The following is a 25,986-nucleotide window of genomic DNA, read 5'->3' on the forward strand; positions in this document are numbered from 1 at the left end:
GATGATGACTATGTTGAGGTAAGTTTATGAATTTTAAATTTCGGTTATGCATTGCTTATTAGTCATTTACTGAAGTGCTAATAAAAAGCAGATGTGTAAAACTCATCCTACTTCATTCAGTATGGCAAGACCTTTGCTTTCCCTGGTGCTATGTCAGACCATGAAGGTATGTTTAAGCAGCATATTGGTACAGAAACTGGCAAAATAGCCAGAATGTGTTTGGTCTCACCCCCTTTCAAGTCTAGATATTAAGTAAGCAGGGCAGGTCAGGGCCAAATAATTAATGATGTGTATCATAGTTTGGTATGCATAGTACTAATGCTGTCTACTGTGGTGTGTCTTATTTGATTGCCTCTCATTCCCATAAAGTACAGTGCTTTTGTAAGGGGTAGCCTCTCACTTATTAATTGCTCTAGGACCTGCTCAGTCCTCAATTTAAAGATATTCAGTTTTGGGCAGCTCCAAAAAATATGTTCCCAAGTTCATGCACTATCCCCTTGACACCTCTAACAACTGGAACTGGCATTCGGGAAAATGTGAGGCAGCCTATTTGGTGTATAAAAAAGCATGTATAGACATTTCCACAAAGAATATTCAGAATCTTATTAGTTTTGTGGCTATTGTAGACATTTTCACCATCATCGCCCAGTCATTCACCATTAGCGCCTCCTCTACTATGGCAGCTAGCTTCTGTACCTACTAACACACAGGCACAAACAAAACAAAAGGTAAGCTGGCTTTTAAAAGTAAACAAGTCATGATTTAAGGCACACACTTTATTAGTTTAGCGCTTTCATCCTCTTGAGTTTAACCATTGGACTTCATCAAAACTAATAATTAGGTATACAAATCACAGTAGTATACCCACTTCCACTAAACCACCAGTAGAAAAATATCTGTAATTGATGTTCTTATAGTAAATGTTAAAAGCTTAAATGACATCTTCCCTAAACTAAAAACTACATTACTAAACAACACCTTCTGTACTTCCTTTGCTAATATAACCTCATTTAATGATGGTAGTGCATGTGCTTGCCCGTCTGATATTATGCTTGTTTCCCAGGCACTCCTCTCTAATTTTGATTAGCCATTTTATCAGTTGTGGCCATTCCTTCCAATTTACTCTTACCCAATTAGTAACCGATAGTTGTCTAAGCAACCCTAGAAGTGGGAGCGTTCTCCCTTCTGTAGTATGAAATTGTGTTTTAGCCATTGGCCAAGTGGGCACTCCCTGCTGTCCCACCAGTTCTGCTGAATATTGAATCTTGCTCATCTCTTGTGTCCAGTAAAAGCCAGCTAGTTTGTTTTCCATTCTTCTTCATTGATCCTCCTATTAGCAAGATATCTTTCTTCCATCCTTTTAGCTCATTTACAGTAAATATTTTCCATAGTCCTTTCTTAATTATTTGCTGTAAAGGGGATATGAATATCACTGCCATTCTTCCCCAGATCAGTACTAATATATGACACTTTCTCAATTCACCTTCTTGTTCCATTGCGATTTCTGACCACCTTGCTGCATAATTCATTCTGTGGCACTTATAGAGTGCTAAAACCATTGCCAGCAATTAGAACCTCAAGTCTGGTACCACCATGCTCCTGTATTGTATTGTTTTGGTAAAACCATCCTGTCCTCGGCCATTCTCGATCTTTTGCCTTGCCATATGAAATCTCTCCAGCAGCTGTCAATCTTCTTTATATCTTTTTTTTAATGAGTCCCAGAATGCTGGTGCTATGTACAACATGTGATGAAACATGCCAATGTAGGATTTGGGTTTGAAGGTCCAACTCCAAGTTTAACAGTTTCCAGTTAAGATTTTCTCAACTTTTTTGCATACATTTAATGCATATTGTTGTTCTTGATTTCTCCAGGTCTTGTGCCAACCAGATACCCAAGTACTTCAACTCTGTGTAATCCCAGAGACCCAAATCTGTTGTTTGTAGGTCTTTAAGATCGCCCAAGTTAACCCCAATAGCTTGTGTCTTTGTCTTGTTTAGCTTGTATCCAACTATGTATCCATAACTTTCCAGCATGTTCCATATTCTGGGCAGATCACTTGCTGGGTTGGTTAAGGTTAGCAGTACATTGTCTGCAAATAGTGATAGTTTCATATTCATATCGCCCCACATATATCCCTGTATATCTGATGTTCTAATCCAATGAGCAAGGAGTTGTAGATATAGTGCAGAGAGAAGGGGGCAAAGGGCACGACTGCCTTGTGCCTCCTTTAATCCTAAATCCTTCTATGAGGCAAGCTCTTGTTTTAATTGAGCCTTGAGAATCATAATAAATTGCTTTCAGTAGTTGTGTCACTCCCATAGGAAATTCCATGACTTCCATTACTTTAAACAGGAATGTCCATTCGACTCTGCTGAAAGCCTTCTCTACATCCAGACACACAAAGGCTACTAGACAATTCACATGTTTTGCATTATGTAGTATTAACAGGATGCTGATTAAATTATCAGATGTTCTTCTACCCTCTATAAACTCCATTTGATCTGGCAGTATTAGTTTGGTCATTACTCTATTTATTCTGGTCACCAATACAGACAAGAACAGCTTATTATCATGATTTAAGATTGAAGTGGAGTGATATGAAGAGGCCAAAATATTATTTTCCCTCCTTAAGTATAGGTGTGATTATCACCGTCTTCCATCTCTGTAGAACTTGTTTTGTTGTTAGTGTTAAGTTAAATAAACTCCCCCTATGTTTTAACCATGCATTTACTCTGTAGTTTCCAGACTTCAATGGAAATTCCATCCACTCCTGTGTCTGTCTCTTCACTACCCTTTCTACCTCCTCTTCCATGATCTTTCCCATCAAAATTTTTGCTTCGAGAGTTATAATTTTTTAAGATGTAGTTGATATGAGAGACCCTGAATTTCCTCCTCTATGACTCCTGTTGTGAGTTGTAGAGCATTGTAAATAATTCTCTTAATATACCTAAAATATTTTAAGTTGGTGAGTCGTACATTCTCCTGTACTTGGATCTTTTAACTCCTGTATTGACCTTTTACGTGCATGTTGCCTTAATTTTAGTGGCGCTAACATGCGGAGCATTCTAGGCCAATTTACAAACCATGTACCCTGGGTAATATCCTTTTGCGTATTTATCCACAAATTCCTCTACTATTTGTTGGAGCTTGAATAGTTTTTTTTTTCTCCTCTCTTGCCTTCATGGCTTTGTTTTGAAGCTCCCTTATCAACTTGTAGTAAAATGCCTTATATTTCCTATTTGGTTTTTCGATTTATTTTCCTCTTTTTTTAGTTAGTTAACTGTTTCCCACATAGCTGCCATTTTGTCATTACCCTTAAGGTTGTTCACTAGTATCTCATTTGTCTTGTCTGCAAAAGCTTTTTGGTTATAATAAACTCCAATGTCTCTCTCCTTAAACCCTTCTATGCAGTGTGATCTTGTTTTTCTGAAAGAATGGTTGGAAATGATAAAAGGCAAAATTTCTTTTGACTTGCATATCTTCATGGAGCATATCCTTTCTCTATTCACTTGCATCCATCAAACCTCTTAGAATAATAGCCGAAACCCTCCTTGCTGTTTCCAGTCATTTTTGCAGACCAGATGTTAGCCATCCCTATGTGGAGACCTCAGACAGTGTCAAGTGTTTCTGGGCATTACATTTGACCCGATTCATGTGATGGATTTGGTTACAGTCTCCCATTACCAATGCCTGTCTCTCTGTAAGTCTCATAATATCTGCTAACATTCCCCTTATTTCTCTAAAAGTTGCTGTTGCAGTAACAGTTAATAGTTGCCCATGCAAGAATCTTTTTACCCCTGAATACCTTACATTCTTACCTGCCATTCTACCCACAGGACTGAATGGGAGAGATCTAGATATTGAAGTAGCTGTTCCCCTCCTCTATGCTTCTTTATATTCAGAACTAGTCAGCACATTTTATCCTCTGTGCATCAATTTAGCATGCTGTTGTTGATTTAAGTGAGTTTCCACTGGTAATGCTATACTGGCCCTCTCCCTTTTTAAGACTGCTAATGTCCTTTATAGTTATGTCACCCTGTGTCCCTATTAAGTTATATTACCTCTCCTAGTATAATCTCTTAACATCATGCACAGTACTGTTGGTACCCCTTTCCCCTTAACATTTTTTCCCAGATGATAACTTATTCTGGGGTGTTCTTGCATTTAATCACTGCCTCAGCAATTGCCCACATAGTTTAACTTGCACATCATTTAAAGTCACATTAAATGTAACATTCTCTTTGCTTGCTAATGCTCCTTTTCATGATTGAAACATAACAAATATAAAAGGACAAGATATATACACTGTGCTTGCAAGACGTGGGTGTGAAAAACCTAAATTAGGCCTCAGGGATCCCGATTAAGATTCATCAAGCAGATGGGACACCAACACAGGCCCCTGTATTCCATGTTGCTCTGCTCTTCTCCAGTCCCGTTTATTTATACCAGTATCATTATTTAGTACAGCGCAGATGCAACAAATCATTTACAGGTAACAACACTGCCACCATGGAAAACATACTTTGCTGGCTTTACCAATACCTGCCCCAAGAAACCATAATCCTAGGCGACACAAACATTGACTGGAGCTGCTACTGCAGCAGCCTCCCCACAAACCATATTAACCTATATGGGTATTCTCAAACCATTACCTCCCCCACCAGAATAAATAAATCTAACAAGAAATCAAGCTTATTAGACTGGATTCTCATAAACCATCATCCTCACATTTATGATTCAGGAACCCTCCCTGATGATTTAAGTGACCACTTTCTTACCTATATCATCAGACACAAAACCAACTCTCCCATGCCAATATCTGTCAAAAACATCAGATCTAAAAAGTACTTTAACCCTGAACTATTCCAAATGGAACTAAGAGCTTGCAACTGGTCTCCCTTACAAAACCTCCCTTTAGATGAAGCCGTTAGTTTAACTCCAATTTCCTTGCCATGCTCAACCACTGTGCTCCAACCAGATTAATTAGAATTCAAACCAAATCTGCTCCATGGCTTTCAAAAGAAACCAAACATAAAATAAATCTTATATGATAAAAGAAACTACTACCTACAATCCCAACAAGCTAATCAAAACAACCCACAAAAATTTTGGGCTAGCATTAACCAGCTACTCCATCCAGGTCAATCCACTACTCCAAATCCTCAAAATACTGACCACAAAAATCTATTGAATACTGCTAAATGCCTTCAATACCTTTTTTACTAATGCTATACAAACACTAGCTAGTCAACTATCACCTAATAACTTCACTCTACCTTCCTATAGATCAACCTTACCCCCTACTTTTCATATTCAACCTGTCCCAACAACAAATATTCTAACCCTTCTACAGAAACTATAATCATGCTCACCCTCAGCAGACCAACTACCTGCTGAATTCCTACAACAATCAGCCAAAGCTATTGCTTATCCCATTTCTATTCTGATCAATAGAACTGTTACCGAAAGTCATATCCCCAGTTTATGGAAAATCTCCCATATTATCCCCCTCCATAAAGGTGGACACTCCACTGAACTCTCCAACTACCGCACCATTGCCCTTCTCTCTCCTTTGGCAAAGATCATGGAGAAATGCATTCACAGACAATTACTTGACCATCTAACCCAAAATAATTTACTTTCCAACTGTCAACATGGATTCAGACCTTCACATAGCACTAGTACTGCCCTTCTTTCCTTCACAGATTGTATCAACAAAAACCGCAATCTTAACAAGCTTTCTTCAGCACTATTTATTGACCTGTCTAAAGCTTTTGACATGGTAAATCACCAAATTCTCATCAAAATACTGAAATCCCTGTCACTAGATGCATCTTCTATAAAGTGGTTCCAGTCCTACCTTGATAAAAGACAACAGGTCATACATACTATGGCACAAGTCTCTCTCCACTCACCTGCCTGTCAAACTTGGTGTCCCTCAAGGGTCCATCCTAGGACCTCTACTTTTTTCCGTATTTATTAATGACCTTCACTTTGCCATCCCCCAAGCTACATGCATACAATATGCAGATAACTCCACACTGATATGCTCAGCCACCTCCTCTTCTGAACTTCAATCTCTTACCCAACAAGTATTTAACACAGTTGAGCAATGGTTCACACATAGATGCCTTCTCCTAAACCCCAAAAAGACTAAACTCCTCCTCTTCTCTCCCACCAATAAATCCTCTCCTCTTGATTTCTCAGTTATCTCTACCAATAAAACTATTATATCCCCTGATCCAACCACCATTGACAACAATCTGAACTTTGATATCCATATTAACAATACTATAAAAACTGTCAACAAAAAACTTGGCGCTCTCTATAGGGTAAAATCCTTCCTCTTACCTTCAGCTAAAACCACTATTGCACACCCTCATCTAATCTCTTCACTTCTTTATGCCTCACCCATTTTTACTAATCTATCTAAAAATAATCTTAGCAAATTGGAAATGTCTTACAATAACATTGCCAGATTTGCTACAGGCAACCCATTTAGAACCCACTACTACATTAATTTAAAGCAGCTGGGATAGCTTGAACTACAAAATCTGATTAAATTCCATCAACTATCTGTAGCTCACAACACTTTTTACAAACCTTCCAAAACTCCTATTGTATCCACACTCATCACTCCCTATAAAAACCTGAAATCCTTAAGGTCTTCTCAGAGACTTCTAGTACATACCACTAAACCAAACAACAAGGCTGGTGACTCCCTCTTTTCTAATATTGTTGGAAAATCCTGGAATCTCCTCCCCAGTGAACTCTCCTCACTTCCCTCAGTATCATGCTTTAAAAACAAATTGAAAGTGTTCCTCAGAACCCAGTGGTTATGCCCCTGTACTAAGCCTGACTAGTTATGTATCTCTTAATACTTTGCTCTTCCTACCCCTTTTACTCATTAACTGTAATTCCTTCCTTATTAACCATAATACTATCTCCCTCTAGGACATCTTGATTGTACTAGCATGCTATGTTATGCCTGTATTATGCACTGCTGAATTTACTGTGATAACCTGTAATATGCATTGTAAATATGATTTTTTTTGTTTAATGTTTCCTTATTTGTTATCTTGTTAATTTCATAGTTCTATCTTGGAGCTTATCTCCCCGTGCCTCTACTGAAAATGGACATGTATCCAGTTAGACTAGCCCGGTCAACAAATGTAAAATAAAATAAAACATAGTGAATAAAGTCAGCATCAATACTTCTTCATGGTTAGATAGATATGTTGTCCCTGGCCACCATTACAATTGCCTCATTCAGAATGAGGTTTACAGTAGTTTCATATTCTTTGTCTTTTATTCAAACATTTCTCTCTCTTAAAATACAAATGTGTATATACCTTTCTTTATCTGCTATGTCCCACTCCTTTCACCCTCCTGTAGGTATTATAGTAGGTGGGTATTTCCTATCACTCCATTACTTTAATACCAAAATATTACAGTGACTTGCAGTCTAGTGACCAATATTTCTCATCAGGAAAATTATTCATAGTGCACCAGTTTCCTGTTTCGTCCCATTTGACCTCCTTTGCAGTGTGATTTCTCCCTTTTTTTGTGCCACGATCTTTCTTTCAGCGTTTGGTATCTTTTGAAGAGGGGAAAAAGACCTACCTGTATTTGCTCCATCCAGGTCTTCTTATTGATCTTCTGCCCTTCCTTCCTATGGACTGTGTCTTCCAAGAGGCATATTTTTGGGTTGAGGTTGTTTGCAGTCACTTCCTTTCCTCATTCATGCCAGCCACCTTTTGAGCAAAAAAAAAAAAAAGTTTGCATGAAGCAGGGTACACAATTTTCACCTTCTTGATTACTGCGACAAATGCTATTCTCTTACACCTGGTGTCCAGAGAAAAGTCCTGCTTCACAAATATTTATTGTCACAGTACCATTTGACTCCCAAGTGCCACACTAAAGAAAGGATTTTTTCTTTCAGTTTGTATGTTTCAAAGCACACTATTATCTGACTATGCATGCAGCACGTGAACCAATTATCCATGCCATCCTGCATGCCCTTTCAATTGCTATTGTTTTGTCTTTTACGTCTGTCCACTGCGATAGCAAATTGAGCCACATATCCCTGACATTTTCTGTCTTCCTTTCCGACTGGTATGCTTTTTAGCCTAATGTTTTTATGTAGCAATGTGTCCTGTTTGTCTCATAACACTTCCTCCTTTAGATTCAGTCTTGCCTCATCCGCTTCTGCTCGCAGGCATAGTTGCTTTGTTTCCTAGGAGTTGCCCTGTATTGCATCAGCATGGTTGCTAAGGATGGATTAAATCTCCTAGGTCCTTTCTTGAGTTTCCTGCATGAATGTTTCAGTAGTGGAATGCATACTTTTTATCTCCCCTTGAACATCTTCTAATGACTCTGTCAGTGGTCGCAGATGTCTCCATTACATTTTCCATGCTCTCCAGTTTTGATGGCAGGTGCTTCATTAATTGCCACTTTTTTGCCTCTTTTTTTTTTTTTTTTTATTTCCTTACTGACATATATAGTCACTGTCATGTTACGATAATGATCCCTCCTGTTTTTTTTACTTTTGGCTATGTTTTATCTATGTGTGTGTGTGTGTGTGTTGTATGTGTGTATGCCTTCTGTACCGAGTCTGCATGTCCTCCCTGCATTTGTGTAAGTTTCCTCTAGGTGCTCTGATTTCTTCCCACATTACAAAAGACATGCATCTGGAGCATTTCTCCTTAGGCCTCAACTGAAAATTGGCTCGTTCCAATTCGGACTTGTCCGGTAAAACAAATATTAAATAAAATAAAAATAAATTTATCAGGATCTTTCCCAAACTATTCTAATAAGGATGAAGGCCAGTTGCATTGCTTGGATATACACTGACAACTTAGATTTTACCTTCATCCCACAAAAAACATTTCAGAAAGATGAGCAATTGTTTGTTTCCTTTTTTCATGCTTAGAAAGGTCAAAACGTAATTAAGATTATCCTATCCAAGTGGATGTCCAATTGTATTGTTACTCTCTCTAAGACAAAACTTTGGCCACTAGGACAAAAGCAGTCCCTGTCACAGCTTAGGCCACATCTACATCCTTTTTATGCATTTTACCACTGGAAGAGATTACAGGTTCTTCTACATGGTCAACCTTAAGTACATTTACTATGAACTGCAGTTTGAATACTGTATGTAGAGCTTAAGCGTCCTTTAAAGGCACCATTCTAAAAGCCTTACTGTCTTAGGCAGTCCTACGTCTGTTGGGGATTCTCTCCACCAGTGCCTAGGCAAGACCAGAATAAGTACATTTATGTACTTAACAGAATATCATATTTATCTGATCTCTGTCTGGACACTCAAATGGCCTACCCACCTCTCCCCCCTCCAAATTGTCACTTTCAAAGGGATCTGTGCAACTCTAGAAACCTGTTTTTTCCCTCATGCTTCCTATTTATATAATGTTATAGTTCTGCCTTCAGTAAGGATTTGTAAGCTGTCTAATCATCATCATCACTCAATCTGGAGTACTTCTCGGGAGCAGAGGATTGTGGGATATGGGAGGAGCTTGAAAGGCATGTTGTTGCCAGAGAAAAGGCATCAAAGCAACAAGTCTACCAGTTTCCTATGTCTGGGCAGAGACCAGATAAAATCTAGCATTCTGGTAAATGCATATCTTATATTTTTGTTTTGTTTTTTTTTTTTCCTTTTCTTATGCCTTACCAAGTAAATAAGCATTTTTACTTGGCTTAGACAGAGTTAATTGTGTTTGTGAATTCACATTATACAGGTAATGTAACAAATCTATATAAAAAGACACATGAATAAACCACTTGTGTATTGTTTAATTTGTAAAATTTTAACTGTATAGTCTGCTTTTTACAGTTTACCATTTTCCCTGTCTGTGTGCATCCACTAACTTTGAGTTATTTTGGTAAGGTTTTTCATTCTTTTGTCAGAAGTAAGATGACAGTTGTTTGTCCAATTCTGTAAGTACAAAGCCTTTATGGCCATTTACTTTTATGATGTATGTATTCTCCTTTTTTTGTGGAGACCTTCAGCTGTACCCTTCACTTAAGTCTTTTCAGGAAAGATTATGTTGAATTTGGGATTGCCATTCACCACTGATAGTAGCTGTTGTTAGAAATTTAAAATGCCACACATGAACAGTTGGAGTGTTACAAACCCTTTATATTTGATGTATGTGTACAAACGCATGACACGCTCTTGAAAGGATAACAAAAGCTTCAGTACTGAACCATTTATGCTTATGACTTGGATGAATCCATGTGGTCTGTTTTCTAAGTCATATGTGCTGTTGAGGTTCACTGTGGTAGCAAGCTGAGCAGGGTAGGCCAGTCTTTTTTAGCCTCAGTAATAATCTCCGTCTTGTTCTGTTCCCAGTTTTTTTTTCTGGGAAAGCTAAGAAATATAATCTCATCAACTTGATGAGGGTCTTAGAAGCATAGCTAGGGGGAGTGAAGGGGGCACCTGACTCTGGTGTGAGGTACTAAGGGTGCAGTTGGGAAATGCTGATCAATCAGTAGTGCATCACCAGCATTTAGAAATGAATACCAACAGTGCATTTATGCTCAGGACTGAAGTCTTTTATTGCTTTGAATGTGGTATAAGCAAGTGGTTTGCAAGATGTTTCAAAACAAGAACAAGTTGAAGGGTCACCAGGATTGGGATTGGAACAGGTGCCAAAACTGGTTATTACAGCTCTTCTGGGTGTAGCATGAGGCCTCCTGCCAAGTGGATATGCTTGGTATACCTTCTAGGTGAGACATTTTGGTGACATCTTTACAAAGTGCCCAAAACATCTCAGCTGGCTCCTTTCAGCATGAAGGACCTGTTGCTGCACTCCGAGATCATTCTGGATAAGACAGTGAGCCCAGCTACCATATGGAAAAAATGTATTTCTTCCACTTGTATCTGCAGTGACATCCTCTGTCACTACCCAGAGTTCACAGGTATAGGTGAGGATGGGAACATAGCTTGATAGGTAAACTGAGAACTTCTTCCTCTGACTTGGCTTTTGCTTCACCACCAGAGTTCAGTGCAGTTCCTGCCTGCAGTACTGCTGCTGCTGCAGCCATCTGGTGGTCCTTTACTCATAATCAAGACCCGTGATATACTTAGATTCCTCTGCCAGAGGTAGCTGCTTCTATCACCTGTAGAAGTCAGTGTCTCTCTTCTGGAAGAAAACCATGATTTCTGATTTGGAGATGTTCATTTGAATGCTAGTATCACTTTTTCTGTGAAGGATGAAGCTTTAGCTGTAGCAAACCTCTTGTTACATTTTGTAGCAAGTGGTTTGCTACAGTGTCAAGAAGAGAAAACATTTTTTTCATTAGCTCTCATTTACAAGGGGATCTATTTTTTTTCTTTGCATCACAACTTATAGCTGAAGGTCGCAGATCTGATCAGAGAAAATGGACCTGGCTTGGAGTTTAGATGAAGAGTACCAAATCTGGGAATGGACTTTTTTTTCACTCGTCAACTTAAAGTTGAGGGAGACCAGATTAGGGAATGGTACCAGGCGTTAGATGACCAAGTTAAGGCTCTGCCTAGCATCCTTAGCATTTTTGTGTGAATCTCATCCGCTCCCTCAGCCTTACCACAGTGTAACTGTTTAATCACTGATTTCATCAGTTCCACCTTCTATATTGGCTCATGATATAAAAAATTAGAGCTCTAACTGTGACCTAGACAGCCTGTTTTTTTGTTGTTTTTAATTACTGTTATAAATACTGGAGGAGCTGATCTGGGGGGGTAGGAATCAGTGGCTGGAAGTGGAGTGCCCTTCTGAAAGAGAGGGTCTTGGAAAGGTTTGCTGGCATTGTTAGAATTGAGCAGAAATCAGATGTCATTGCAGCAACAGGACCGTGTCAAGTGCTTGAATGCCAAGAAGCATGGTAGTATTGTACTCAGTACATAGTATGTGTGTGGAAGTATGTTTACATCCGTGGAACAGCATGCATGTGGAGTATGTTGACATTCATGGAAGAGCATACATGAGGACTGTGTGTATATCCGTAGAAGAACATGCATGTGGGAGTATGTATACATCCATTGAAAAGCATGCATGTGGAAGTATGTGTACATCCATGGAAAAGCATAAGTGTGGAAGTATGCGTACATTCATGGAAGTGCATGCACGTGGAATTGTGTATATTCATGGAAGAGCATGCATGTGGAATTGTGTACATCCATGGAAGAGCATGCATGTGGAAGTATGTGGACATCCATGGAAGAGCATGTATGTGAAGGTTTGTGCCCATCCATGGAAGAGCATGCATGTGAAAGTTTGTGCCCATCCATGGAAGAGCATGCATGTGAAAGTTTGTGCCCATCCATGGAAGAGCATGCATGTGAAAGTTTGTGCCCATCCATGGAAGAGCATGCATGTGGAAGAATGTATGCATCCATGGAAGAGCATCCATGTGGAGGTATGTGGATATCCATGGAAGCTCATGCATGTGGAAGTATATGTACATCCATGGAGGAGCATGCATGTGGATGTATGTTGACATCCATGGAAGAGCATACATGTGAAGGTATGTGTACATGGAGTAGCATCCATGTGGGCATACATAGACATCCATGGAAGAGCATGCATGTGGAAGTATATGGACATCCTTGGAAGAGTATGCATGTGATAGTATGTGGATATCCATGGAAGAGTATGCATGTTAAGGTATGTGTACATCTATGAAAGAGCATCCATGGGAAAGTATGTGGACATCCATGGAAAAGCATGCATGTGGAGGTATGTGTACATCCATGGAAGAGCATGCATGTAGAGTTATGTAGACATTCATGGGCATTGGTGTGTGCATCAGCCTCCAAGGGGAGGAAACTTCAAGCATTCAGAAAAAAATCCTCTTATGAATCAAGAGATTGCCATGTTTCCCTTGGCCTTAGAAAGTTAAGGTCTGCCCTGAAAAGTGGGTACCTGCAATCATGGGGGATAAAGCAATATCTTCCAACTGTAAAGGATGAAAATTTCCTAAGAAATGAGGCAATCTGAGCTCCATCATGGGAATGAAAGGAATCGAAAAGAAAAAGTTCCACCATTTGCTTCTGGCACAGCCTCCTCAGAGGAGGGATGTCCACCAGTTGCTTATCACATTCCTTTTGACATTATCCCCATTTGAGATCAGAGTTTTTGCAGTATTGCTGAGCATAGGCTGGACAATACCTGTGTGGCAGTAAGAGCAGAGGATTAAGTCTCTGAGCTGTGAACAAGCTGCTTTCTGTAGTTAAGTGTGCAGGGGCTGATGCTTTCCATCTCCATTTGCCTATTGTTTAACTCTAGTCAAGTCATTTGATCAAACAGTGCATGCTAGGTTGCCTCTGAAAAGGGATGCTTCTGTTCTTTGGGCCTACCCCATTAACAAATGAATAAAGTAAAAAAAAACAGAAAAATAAATAAATAAAATATCCCATCTCCTCCTCCAGAGTCATTAGATAGTTTGCCAGAACTTCTTTGTGGCTATCTGAAATGCCTTCTCCAAGGCCTCACCAAATGAATACCCCGCCTGTACCTTCCTGTGGTGACTCTGCAGCTGCTGCATTTCTGGCTTGTCAGTACCCATTAGACAAATTTGGAGTCTCCACCCCAGCACAGTATGGAAGGACTGTTTCTATAACTTGGTTTTGTCACTCACAGTGTGTGTCTACTAGCTTGTCCTAGGATTACTACTATGACAAGCATTGACCTCTTTTGGCCATATATCCTTGTTGTTGCGTCACCTACTTGGGGTCTTGAGCAGGGGTCATGCAGCAGGCAAGCCATCACCTTTTTAATTTTGAATGGATTTATTTGTAAACTGGTCAGATGTTGTTGCTCTTCGCAGAAACCATTCCAGTATAAATTGACTGTTTAGTTATTCAGTCAGACTATGTCTTTTGGGTTAAAAGCTCTCATAGATATGGGGAGAATTTCAACATTTCATGCACACACACACACAATAAGTGAAGACTAGACAGAACCCTTAACCACCAGACTGCCTTTCTGTCCAGTCTGCCATTTGATGTTTGCAGGCAGTAAAATTTGTGATCTGTATAATAAACTTTCATGCAAAACCAAATATATGCCAAGTTATGCAGTATGTTTTCTCTGTCTGTAGGTTGATGAAAATATTGCTGCCAAATATCAGAAAGTAGTTGCAGAGTGGAAAGCTTGTGAAGTTGTTGTGAAACTACGAGAAAAGGAGACGCAGTCTGCTATTCTTGCTAAGTTTTCTTCAGGCAGCAGTATTGATAGCCATGTGCAACATTTGCTTCATCGGGACTCCACAATCAGCAATGATGTAAGTCTGTTAAAATCTAACAAAATCAAGTAAAAAAGTAGTGTTTCATTACCATTCTGGCTTCTTTGTAGTAGGTTTAGATGCTGCATTCGGTGACACTAGAACTGGTATTTTTTATTTATACTTCAGATTTGACTTATTTGTTTTTGTATTTTAAAACTACCTTTGAAAGATAAATATTTCCTCTTTCAAGTATGTAATGATATGTGGTAGTGCAGCCTATAAACAGCAGCAAAAAGTTTCATGATGTAAATATGTGTAGACGAGACCTACAAGTTTAAAAATAGAAGTATAGTTCATTTTGCTAAACAGATAACACCCTCCAGTCAGACACTGCTATAAGGGATCTAGGCACTCTTGCTGATAATTCCTTATGTGACCATCTTGTTTGTCTCTGCAGTAGTTCAGAAAGCCTTCTATCTGGCTAATCCGATTTCCAAAAGCATTTTTTTGAGATCCATAAAAATGTTAATTCCCCTTTACTCATACCTCATCAGAGCCATAATTGAATATAATGCACCTTTTGTCATAAATTTGTCAAAATGTATCACTCAATCTGAGAGACCTCAGAGATTCATAACTAAAATGATCAGTGACCTTAAAACTCTTACGTTATCAGGACAGACTTGGTAGCCTTCTCCCCTGTACTCAGTCTCTTATAAACTACTCTGTGAATACCAGTGTGTCTTTTGAGCCATGAAAGATCCAACCCTCTTTGACCATTTATTCCTTTGCTAAAGAAGTGACACCTCAAATATCTGACTAAAGGAACTAAATCTTCTTCAACCCACCACTGGAACAGCTTCCACTACATGTCAAGCAGAGTAGGACCTTTGCATCCTTTATGGTAAACCTTGATAATTGTATGAGCAACCTCAAATTCTTCACAGCTCTGTCCCATTTTGCCTTCATTGAGGCTGTAGAGGACTTTTGAATATGTTTTTTTTTTTGGCAAGGGGTATGATAGTCTGCAGGCTGATTTCCTAGTACTCACCTTTGAACCTCTAAACTTTTCTGGAAAGTATTTTATCACTCTTAACTTATGCATTGTCGAAATAGTTCTTTAGCATACTCCAAATAAGTTGTTGTTTGTTTGTCTTTTCGGCTTTTCCCGGTTAGGGGTCGCCACAGCAGAACTCCGATCCGCTAATGATTGGCAGTAGATTTTTTATGGTGCCGAGTATTTTGTCATGATAAAAGCTTGGGGGAGTGGGGTAGTATTGCTGTCATAAATACATTGTCACTCGTATGTTTGTCCCACAACTTTCAACCTTTCTGATGTGTATGTTTGTGTGTGCCATTATATCTGGAGCTTCTGTGTAATAACTTCTGTATTAATTATCAGTCTAGGTTAGTTTTATTTTATATTTTGTTACAGCCTTAAATGCTTTCTGTGACTGCCATACTGACATGACTTTCATTTTTCACTTTCTCCTTTACTCACTGCACATTTTATCCCCTTAATATGACATACATTAGACTGCATAGTTTCAGGTGTTTTGTTTCTGCATTGGCTTAGAGTGCTGTGTATCTGTCTGTGTGGGTTAGGAGGACTGTCATAGTACTTGTTCCCTTAAAGAATCTTTCTGACCAGGGCTGAAGTTAATTAGAATACTGTTTGTGTAGGTTTAGAGGCCTGTCATAGTACTTTTGCTCTTAAGGAATCTATGTTGGTAATGACCGAGGTCACTTAGTTAAAATAATGCATGTGAGGGTTAACAAGGCTCTCATAGTACTTTTGCCCTTAAAGAGTACATGCCAGGGATGAGTCTAGCCGTTGTGCTTACAGAGGAAGTTGGTGAATCAGTTACAGATTGCTTTGTCAAGTAATACACCTAAATGTCGAATGTGCTTTTGAACCATCCCTGATTTGCTTTATATTTTTGGTCTGTTCCCAATAAAATTTGTGTTTTTTAGGGAAATGATTGAGGACTGCAGTCACAAAATAATGACATACATTTGAGTTTCAAACTTCATATCCTTCAGAAAATACACAATAAAAAAAAATGTTATTTTAGCACATGTCTCTGTATACAAGAGCAATAATGAAAATCTGTCCCTATTTTTGGGCCGTTGCCCACTATTGTTGTTTGGCTTTATCCCTGAACTTAGAGCTAAGAGGTTGAAAAGCTATGGTGTAGAAGCAGGGATGTAGGCCTTTAACTGGAGGCAGTAGCAGGATGATTGCTTCTTTCCACAGCATTGGAAAAGATTGCTTGCTGAGTTAGGGATAGATTTAAGAGATGTGCAACAACATGAGTGGGTATGTCAGTACATTTTAAAAATCATGTGTAGAGGCCATACTTTCTTGTGGACCCATGATTGGGAAGAGAGTTTAGCATCAGATCTGATGACCAATGAGAAAGCTTTTTGAGATAAAGTAGAAGAAGTTAGGATTCCAAAAGAATTGTGGGGAGGCAGCTGATGAGCTGTGAAATATGTTTTGCCCGGAGGATGTTGCAAAATCCTTTGCTAAATCTTCAGATGTTAATAAAAGGCTTTAGCCTAGCAGTATAGACCAGAATTTGCAAATAATGGAGTGAATACTCTCTTTTCTATCTTTCTTGGTATTGTCTGGAACAAGCTCACTTGTTACACAAAAAGCTACATGAGCTTTTCAGAATTTAACAAGAAATGATTGTCTCAATACACCAAGTTTCTTTGCTACAGGGTTTAGATATAAACTGTAGTTTAGAGACAGTGGCTGTTGATTAGGAATGCTGATGCCCCACTCGGTCAGCAGATGCTTGTAATATATTTAACTTATTACATGATAGGCAGTTTCTGAAACTGGCCACCCTTACTTTCAGTTCTTAATATCCAGCATGCCTGTTATTCAAGTAGGTTAGAAATTTTACTCCTTCTGCATATACTTACCCAGTTTCAAGCTCACTCTTTATATTCATCCTACCACTTAAGTTTCACATTTCCTCTAGTACCTCCTGTTTTTTACACAGAAAATATGAATTTTCAATGATATAACTCCTAACATTGATTATAATGCTAATGTTTGAACTGTGAGATGATCTAGGGTCATGTGTTTTTTTTTTTAACTAGATGTTCAGAAATTAGTTTCATGAGGATTGTCACCTCCTGACAGTTGTTGTTTAGAATTGCACCTTTTCATGTCACATGAGGTGAAAACCTCACTCCCTTATGAACAAGACTCCCTGACTGCTGTGTGCTAAGTAAACGAGTTGAGAATAGAAATTGCTGCATATACCAAGCTTACTCTAACCATGCTAACCAGTACTGGGCTTCTGTTGTATGCCACTTCAAAACACCCCTCAAACAGGGCCCCTAGATTGGTTAGTTTTTTTGAACAGTGGTAAACTACAGTTATCACAAGAAAAATGTCAATTCAAATAACTTTTTACCATAGTGACACATTCCATATTGTCTTTAAAAGTGAGTGATCTCACAGATATATACAAAAAAGAAACAGTAGTGTAGTATATTAAAAAAATCAGAGTGCAAGTAGCTATGCTACAGATGACACATTTGGATAGAACTGAGCATGTGACGTTTAAAGGATTTCGGGATGGTTATTCAGCAGAATATCTGGAACAAAGGAAAAGGGGAATACTTATACTAATTGTGAGAGGTGCTTCAGTAGTGATAGAAGAGGGAAAGGATGGTATCTCTGTAGTACTAAGGGACTACTGGCAAGGGAGGAGGATTACGCTAGCATGTATTTATATTCCACCTAAAACTACTGCAGTATAGCTTAAGAAAATTCTGGGAGAAATAATCAGCTTTTGGCAGGGAATATTACTTATAGGTGGGGACTGGACTTTGATTTGCAAGAAAGAGGATGTATCTGGGAGTCCTAGAAGGGAAAATATAACAAAAGATGGTAGATTTATGAAGAAATTTATAAACATAATTGGTATGAAAGATGTGAATTTAATAGTAGGGGTTTAGAGAGAATTAACATATTATTCCCCAAGGTACAGAAACTGGGCTAGGCGAGACAGAAATTATATTTCACGGGAACATTTGCATTTAATTGAAAGTTTTGAAATGCATCCAATAACTATTTCATATCACGTGCCAATAATAACTAAAATAAAAATGCAGGGTAATGAAATAAAAATGAGAAACTGGTGCCCACCCACTTGAAAAATGCGTACATAAGCAAGTCATGGAACACTTACTTCAGGAAAATCTGCTTACCCTTACACAACACGGCTTTCATCCTAGCATAGCACCACTACTGCCCTACTATTTTTCATCAATACTGTTTCTCAGGCCAGAGAGTACAATAAACTGGTGTCATGCTTATTCCTAGATCTCTCTAAAGCATTTGACACTGTGTCTCACACCTTTCTTCTGGACAAACTCGCTAACCTCAATTTCTCCTCCTCTGCTACTGCCTGTTTTTCCAGCTACCTGTCTGACCGACTACAATCTGTAAAATGGCTCTCAGCTCCCTCTCTCTCTCCCCTCCACTCCCCATCAAAATGGGTGCTCCCCAAGGATCTATTCTTGGGCCACTACTCTTTAATATCTTTACTAATCTACTCTATACCTCCTGCCCTCAGTGTACTCTCATCCAATATGCTGATGACGCTACTGTCATGACCATTGCTGATACCCTGTCTGACTTACATTTCATGACTCAGAAATCCTTCATCTCTGTCAAGACCTGGCTTTCCCACAACCAGTTAATTCTGAATGCTAAAAAGACTAAACTCTTACTTTTTCTCCCCAAAAGCCTGAATAACCTCAAATCCACTTTTACTATCCAGTCTCTAGATAATACACCCATCTTAGTCAAACCCTACCTAAAACTTCTAGGGGTTATAATAGATGACCAACTGAAATTTGATTTGCATATCAACAGTTGTATTAAAAAAATCAAAAACTTTGGCCTCATATAGAAATAAAATGTTCCTATCCAACAAGGCTAAGGTTTCCCTCTCTCATAAATATCTTCTACCTAGCGTAATGTGCAGCTCTCAGATCCTCTCTAATCTCCAAACCACCCAACTAACTAAACTAGAAAATACAAATAACAAAGTAACTAGATTTGCTGCAAATCAAAGCTACAGATCTCATCACTGTCTCTCTTTAAAACACTTAAACTGGCTGGAACTACACCACCTGCTTCTCCTCTCCCAGCTTCAGATTTCCACTCTATCCTGTACCAACCATCTTTCTGTCCTAGCTTGACTCCTTTTATCTCCTCATACACCCCTTCCAGGTCTCTCCAAAGTTCAGACCAAAACCTACTACACATCTATAAACCCAAGAACAAAATTGGTCAAAACCTCTATAGCTACCACCCTACTATCTCCTGGAACAAACTCCCACTGGACATTCAGTCTCTTAAAGAACCAAATGTACTCAAATCAACTGCCAAAGGCTACATAAAAAGCCATTGTACTCACCCCCTTAAACTGTCATTCTTTCCTATTTTTAGTACTCTGTCAGCCTTTTACTGGCTCTTGTCACTTTTAGACCCATCTATCTACCTCCTCTTAACTGGGTTATTGCCTCTTACTCCTCCTTAAAGCACCCTTACTAATATACCACCTGCACATTTTCTCTTATTACAACTACCTGGCTGTATCTACAACCACAGCCTTTTTCTTCATTGTTTATATGTTGTAAATGTAATGTAAACTCTTATCACCCTACATATTTTCAAGATTGTACTTTTCTTGACTTAGAACTTTATATTTCCTTTTGTATATTTTCAGCTTAAGTACTCTTAAAGTCTTCTTGTTTATATACCTTTTACTGTTCAAATCTTAAATGAAAATGTTGTGGAGCTTTTCTCGCTGGGTCTCTGCTGAAAAAGGACTATCAGCTCATCCAGACAAACCCGGTAAACAAATGTAAAATAAATAAATAATTTTTATCAACCAGAGGTGAAGTTGTGGATACCAATTAATAAAGAGTTGAAGGTTTTATCTGGGAGAGGAAGAGGGCAAGAGTCAAGTGGGTTAAGCTGATCCTTCCAATAGAATAAGGTGGTTTGGGTTTACCTGAATTGAAGGGATATTTCAGAGTTAGACAGTTAAGGCTCCTGTACATAGCACAGGTCTATGTTCAGCCATTGAATGGAACTTCCATCAAATGGCTGAACATGAACCCTATTCAGCGAATGTTCATTTCATCGATGGGGAAAGTAACTAGTTGGCCACCACTTCCCCTTCTGCCCTTTTCCCCACTGTATTGCAGTCTTGGAGTTGGTCTATATAGTTAGCAGGGGTGTGGGGGGGGTTTGAAATACTGCGTTGGGGCACACGGGGAGGTGGTGGCCAACTAGTTATTTTCCCTGTTGATGAAATGAATGTTCACTGAACGTTAGATGGATAGGGTTCAGTGATCAGCCGTTCAATGGAAGTTCCATTTGAAGGCTGAACATAGACCCATGTAGCACAACCAGAAAGCTGTAAAGCAAAGTGGAAAGGGATGATGAAACAGGAAAGAGGCCCAAGAAAAAAATGAGAGGCTGGGATTTGTGATGCAGATCCTTGTGAATAACAGTAACCACACAGAATATTATACTCCTAAATTAGCAGAAAGTATTCTAAGAACTAAGCTAATATGGGGATGGAGAAAGGAGATTCCACCAATAGTGGTGACTGCAATTAGGGGTACAGAGAATAGGCAAGAGGGGGCTGAAATTTACTGGAGAAAAACTGGCAAAGGAACCCAAGGTATTGGGAGCAAATGATTAGAGAGGAAAATGTAATAGAATGGGAAGGGGCCAAGAGTTTATTTGGACTGCATGCTAGAGATTTCCTTTCCTATCAAGGATTAATATCAGAGTATAGGCAAAGAGAAAGAAGTCAAGGAATCCTAAGTGAAAGATGAACACTGATAGAGTTTTCAGTCAAATCTAGAACAGAAGCTGCTGTTAAAAAGCAGTAATTAGAAGGTATAAAATATATTGCATGATAACTTTAGGAATCAATCAGGAGGTTAGAAAGGATTGGGAAGAGGAGAGTGGGTAACCAATTCACAAAGAAATAATGGGAGAATATATGCATGGCTCCCAAATGTACAACATTCCTCGGGTAGATTGCAAATGTTGAAGGTATGATGGAGAAGAAAGAGGTAATTGGGAACATATTTTTGGGGATTGTAATGAATTCTCAGACTTTAACAATTCCTTGCATACTACTGTATCAGAAATACTGAGTGTGCAAATTGGTGTAACTAAGGAAATGATGTTTTTTGAACTATGATACAGAATGTCAATTGCCTGGATATAATAAGGCCTTGCTGAGTTTAATTCTGGTGGCTGCCTAAAAAAACAGTTACTATAAAATGGAACTCAAATTCTAAACCAACTGTACTAGAAGTAGTGAATATAGTAATGGAGATAAAACAACTGAAGTGTTGTCTTTAGAAAAGGGTAGGAGCAAATTGCATAGGAAGAAAGGGAATTCTGGAAACAATACATGCAGAAAAATGTTCTGGAGGAGAAATGAAGTTTAAAGGAAGACAGGAATTGACTGAGCTTTGTAATGTTTGACTGGCAATGACTGGATAGATTATAAGTGATTTATCATGTTTGCAACTGAAAATATGTCAGTCTGGTTTCTTTTCATTTTTATAAATGTATGATTGCCTGTGTCATAAGTGATAATTTAATAAAGATGCTTCTTGTTTAACAAAAAAAAAAAAATTATCAATTCCACAGACACTTGAAACCAATTGAAATTGCTGCCTATACTACAATGTCAGTAACAAGTTTATGAATGTAAATGCAAGTAAAAAATGCAGCAACCAGAACCATTTAATGCCACATCACTTGAATAAAGCTATCAGTTCATCCCTTCACTGTATTTATAGAGAAGTATACACATGCTTATTGTATTAAAAAGAATATGTCTGCTTTCTGATATTGGTATAGACTTATGTTGACCAAAAAGAGGACTTTTATACCCAGAGTTATGTAATAAACTTAAGAAATAACTTTTTTAAATGACTCAAGTGAACAGTACTAATTAGTACCCCTGGAATGGGGGTGAAACAGAATTCATACACTCCCAGTGAAATTTTAAAATATGCTGGTCATAAGTGTATCTCACATAAACCACTACTCTGTAGTGAATGTTAGCATAACTCCATAGTACTTTTTTCTTATGTTGGATTCTGTTCGTCATGTTTGTGCTTTTGGACTGCCTGCCTGCCTGTCAGTCATCAGCACCAGCTTGGATTTTTTATTTGTTTCTTGGGATTTCATCTTTGCAAAGACCATGTTTTAATTAATGACTACAGTGCATTTGTTTGGAAAGTTATTTTTTGCATTCTCTTTTGTGATAGACTAAGTATTATTATTGTACTTAAATGTAATTATTGTATTTGGTAAAGACTGAGCTGTATTTTTTTTATTTGGATAATGTAGTTATATCGTCTGTAGTGTGTGCTGTTTTTTTCTTTTCCCTGAACTTCTTCTGAAAATGTATCACAACCCAGTCAACCAAACAAGTAAAATAAAACCTGTTTAACTGTCCACATTAGGTCCAGCAAGAAGTGTCATGTCTTGGCACCATGTAAATGACTGAGGTGATGAACATTAGAATAAATGAGTCTAACATTTAGGCAAAATTAGCAATATTTCATTACATCAGTAACAGTTGTTTATTAACCAGTAATTGGTGGCATGTTGATAGCAAGTGTTAACACTATTTTTTTGTATTTTTTGGAAAATGATGTAGGTTTTTGTTTCTCTGGATGAACTAGATGCAACAGACAGACCTAGAAAACACCATGATGACCCATCCACCACTATAGTTCCTGCAGACACACCAGGTGCTGTAGCAGAAGAGAGGCCACCTATGGAGTTTGACTCCCCTGACTCTGGACTTCCTTCTTCTCGCAATTATTCTGTGGCATCAGGCCACTCTCATGTACTGTCCAGTATAGATGGCAGTCAAAGCTTATCTTTGGAAGAGTGTGCAGAAGATGCACCTAACAATGAATTGGTAAGGCAAGGTCATACAACGGAACACACGTCTGAGCATCAAGATTCCGTGATTGATGAAGAGCAGTTGTGTTCCCCACCAGAGTATCCAGCAGCTGAAAATGCCAACAAATCTCTCTCTGTTACCTCATACACAGTAAGTGATATTCAAAACCATTGATACCATCTCCTTGTAACTAAGAGTTTAGCTTATAGATTAAGCAGAGGTGTTTTATTTTTTTGTCCCTTTTTCCCCAGTTAGTATACCCCAAAGTATTCTTTAAAAGGACAAAGCTCCATTGCATAGAGTGATAAAACCTTGACTACCACCCAGAAGATGTAAGATCAAGTACCAGTTTGTGCACTGGAGGAGCCAGGTAGAGGAAGATGGAAGTGAGCAGCTGATGCCAGCTTGGCCTTCCTGGAGGAAGGATAGCAGTTTGACTCACTGCACTAATTACCCAAGTCTGAGTGTAGAGATCTAGCAGACTGTATCATAGGCCAGGTGGTGATCAAACTGCACATTAGCAAGGTTGATGGTCATGTATTTGCAGTGTATACATCCATTTCCCTAGGACAATAGTGATTACTGAAGTTACAGACATTCGCAGGGAATAGTAAGGAGTGAGCGAAAGACCTGCACAACCATGAACGGCTTGCTCAAAAATACCAGAATGTTATGTCTTGCGGGACCTAATGACCTCATAAGGCTCTCACCTTGAACAAGAAATGAATGGGCAGTTGGACTCTCACCTTGGTTGGCTCGGAGAGCCAAAAGTGTCATGTGACGGGTTGGAATATATTCTTCAACAAAGTATGTATGATAAATTTGTTCCACTGTTTTTGCCTTGCATCCTGTTATCACATCACATTGCTATTAGTAAGATGATAAGACCTTAATAAGATGGTGCCATTCTCTGCACTGATTTGTTGTGGCTAAAATCCAAAGCATCTGAATACTTTAATACACACAGATATCATAGTAAACCTCTTGTCAAGCAGGATGTAATGGGAATTGATCCTTAAAGCCTTAACTAGATGGCATGATGTGTACGATCACCAAAGTGGGAACTTGTGCTTCCTTCCCAAGATATAGATATGCACACATACAATGATTCCACATACTGCACTTGCATATTGAATGGCAGAGCCTTGGGCATGTCTCAGCCCTAATACTGCATAATCTAGCACCCAGCCACGTCAAAGCCTTAATGCTGCATGCTTTAACACCCAGCCGTAAGTGTGTGTCAGTAAAGCAGTAGGCCAAGCCACTTCCTTCATCTAGGTGAGCAAACAAGCATCAGCTCTCCACTCCCACCCTCCATGACCAGCAACTCTATTTCCAAGTTCATTGAAAGAAGCTGGGTTGTCAGTGCTGTAGTCAGGCATTTATCCTTGTCCCTCTCTACCACAGAGATGGCTTAACCAGCCTGTCAGAGTATTGGTTAGATTTCCATGGCAGCAGTGCTTCTCCAAGTTTGAAAGGTGACTTGGTTTTGGCATTACTCCTGTAGAGACCGAAGGTATGTCTAATAACAGAACTACATTTTATAGTGGGAGAAGTGCTGTTGTGCTGTGAAATGCCCCCTTAAAATGATAGCAAGGTTAACTGCTGCTGTCAAACTAGCATGCAGTATTAAGTGTTTACTGCGAGGTGATCAGCTTCACATCATATATATATATATTTTATTCGTCTTCACAAAATAAGAATAATAATTCTGCTATGTGTAGTGTGCATGTTATGGTACCACTCTATATGGCAAGGTGATGTGCTGCTACACAACATTTGTCAGGTATTATTATGATGCTGTACCCGGGAAGCAGGATAGAACACCTAACACAACAGTTTCTGTTTTGATGTAAACCCAAGATGGACCACATTAAATGTGCACACATGTATTTGTGTGTGTGCGTGTGTGTGCTCACATACACACACACACACACACACACACACATATATATTATATATATAGGGTCTATATTACAACGTCGAACTCACAGGAGTTCGAATGTTGTAATATCGAACCATACGGTTCGAAACCCAATAAGAACAAAAACACAGGACAGCGATTTTTTTTTTTTTCCCAGGGAAAAAAAATCGCTGTTCCATGACACTTACACTTTAAACTTAAACTAAAGTGGGGGACTTTGCCCCCCACACCCTCCAGCATGGGGGGCTGTGCCCCCCACACACCCCCTACTTAAATATATCAACTCCGAGATCGCACCAAGTGGAGGAAATAGCAAAGCCCCGAAAACAGCCCACTGATTTTTTTTCCCTGGGAAAAAATTTGGTGTGCCGTGGCTTCGCTATTTTCGTATTTCGGACTTTTGGGGTCGATATTACAACGTTCGAACTTCTACAAGTTTGACATTGTAATATAGACCCTATATATATATATATATATATATATATATATATATATATATATATACACACACACACACACACACACACACACACACACACAGATACAGAGAGCGGAAAAAAACAAATAGATTTGAGTACAAATCAGTTCAGGAACACATCACGAAGTTAAAAATATTCATAATGATAGTATTTTTTCTGGAAGGGATGTTATTTTTGAGGCCTACAACTCTTCTCTTTTCCCCTTCTTGTAAAGTTGAATACATTAGCAAACAGAACACATTTAGGAAATTGTATGTCTGGTGTCTGTAAAGATAATTCTACCTCTATGAAACAAGACAATGCCCCTGACAACTTTCGAATTCTGGATGCAAGTATTCAGCAATCTGTGGATTCAGAGTGTTTAGAAGG

General features: G+C 38.8%; 1 protein-coding gene across 2 annotated transcripts in view; it reads left to right on the forward strand.

The window, feature by feature from the left end:
* Nucleotides 1–25,986, forward strand: part of SGSM2 (small G protein signaling modulator 2) — a 1,814,022-nt gene that overhangs the window by 1,655,015 nt on the left and 133,021 nt on the right. For both annotated transcript variants that reach the window (XM_044054411.1, XM_044054410.1), the window contains 2 exons: nt 14,099–14,281; nt 22,963–23,364. In XM_044054411.1, coding sequence (XP_043910346.1) covers nt 14,099–14,281; nt 22,963–23,364 — 585 coding nt within the window. The remainder of the gene's footprint in view (nt 1–14,098; nt 14,282–22,962; nt 23,365–25,986) is intronic.

The sequence above is a fragment of the Protopterus annectens genome, chromosome 13.part0 (genome assembly GCF_019279795.1).
Source record: "Protopterus annectens isolate FY-2018-M chromosome 13.part0, PAN1.0, whole genome shotgun sequence".
NCBI classification, from domain to species: domain Eukaryota; kingdom Metazoa; phylum Chordata; order Ceratodontiformes; family Protopteridae; genus Protopterus; species Protopterus annectens.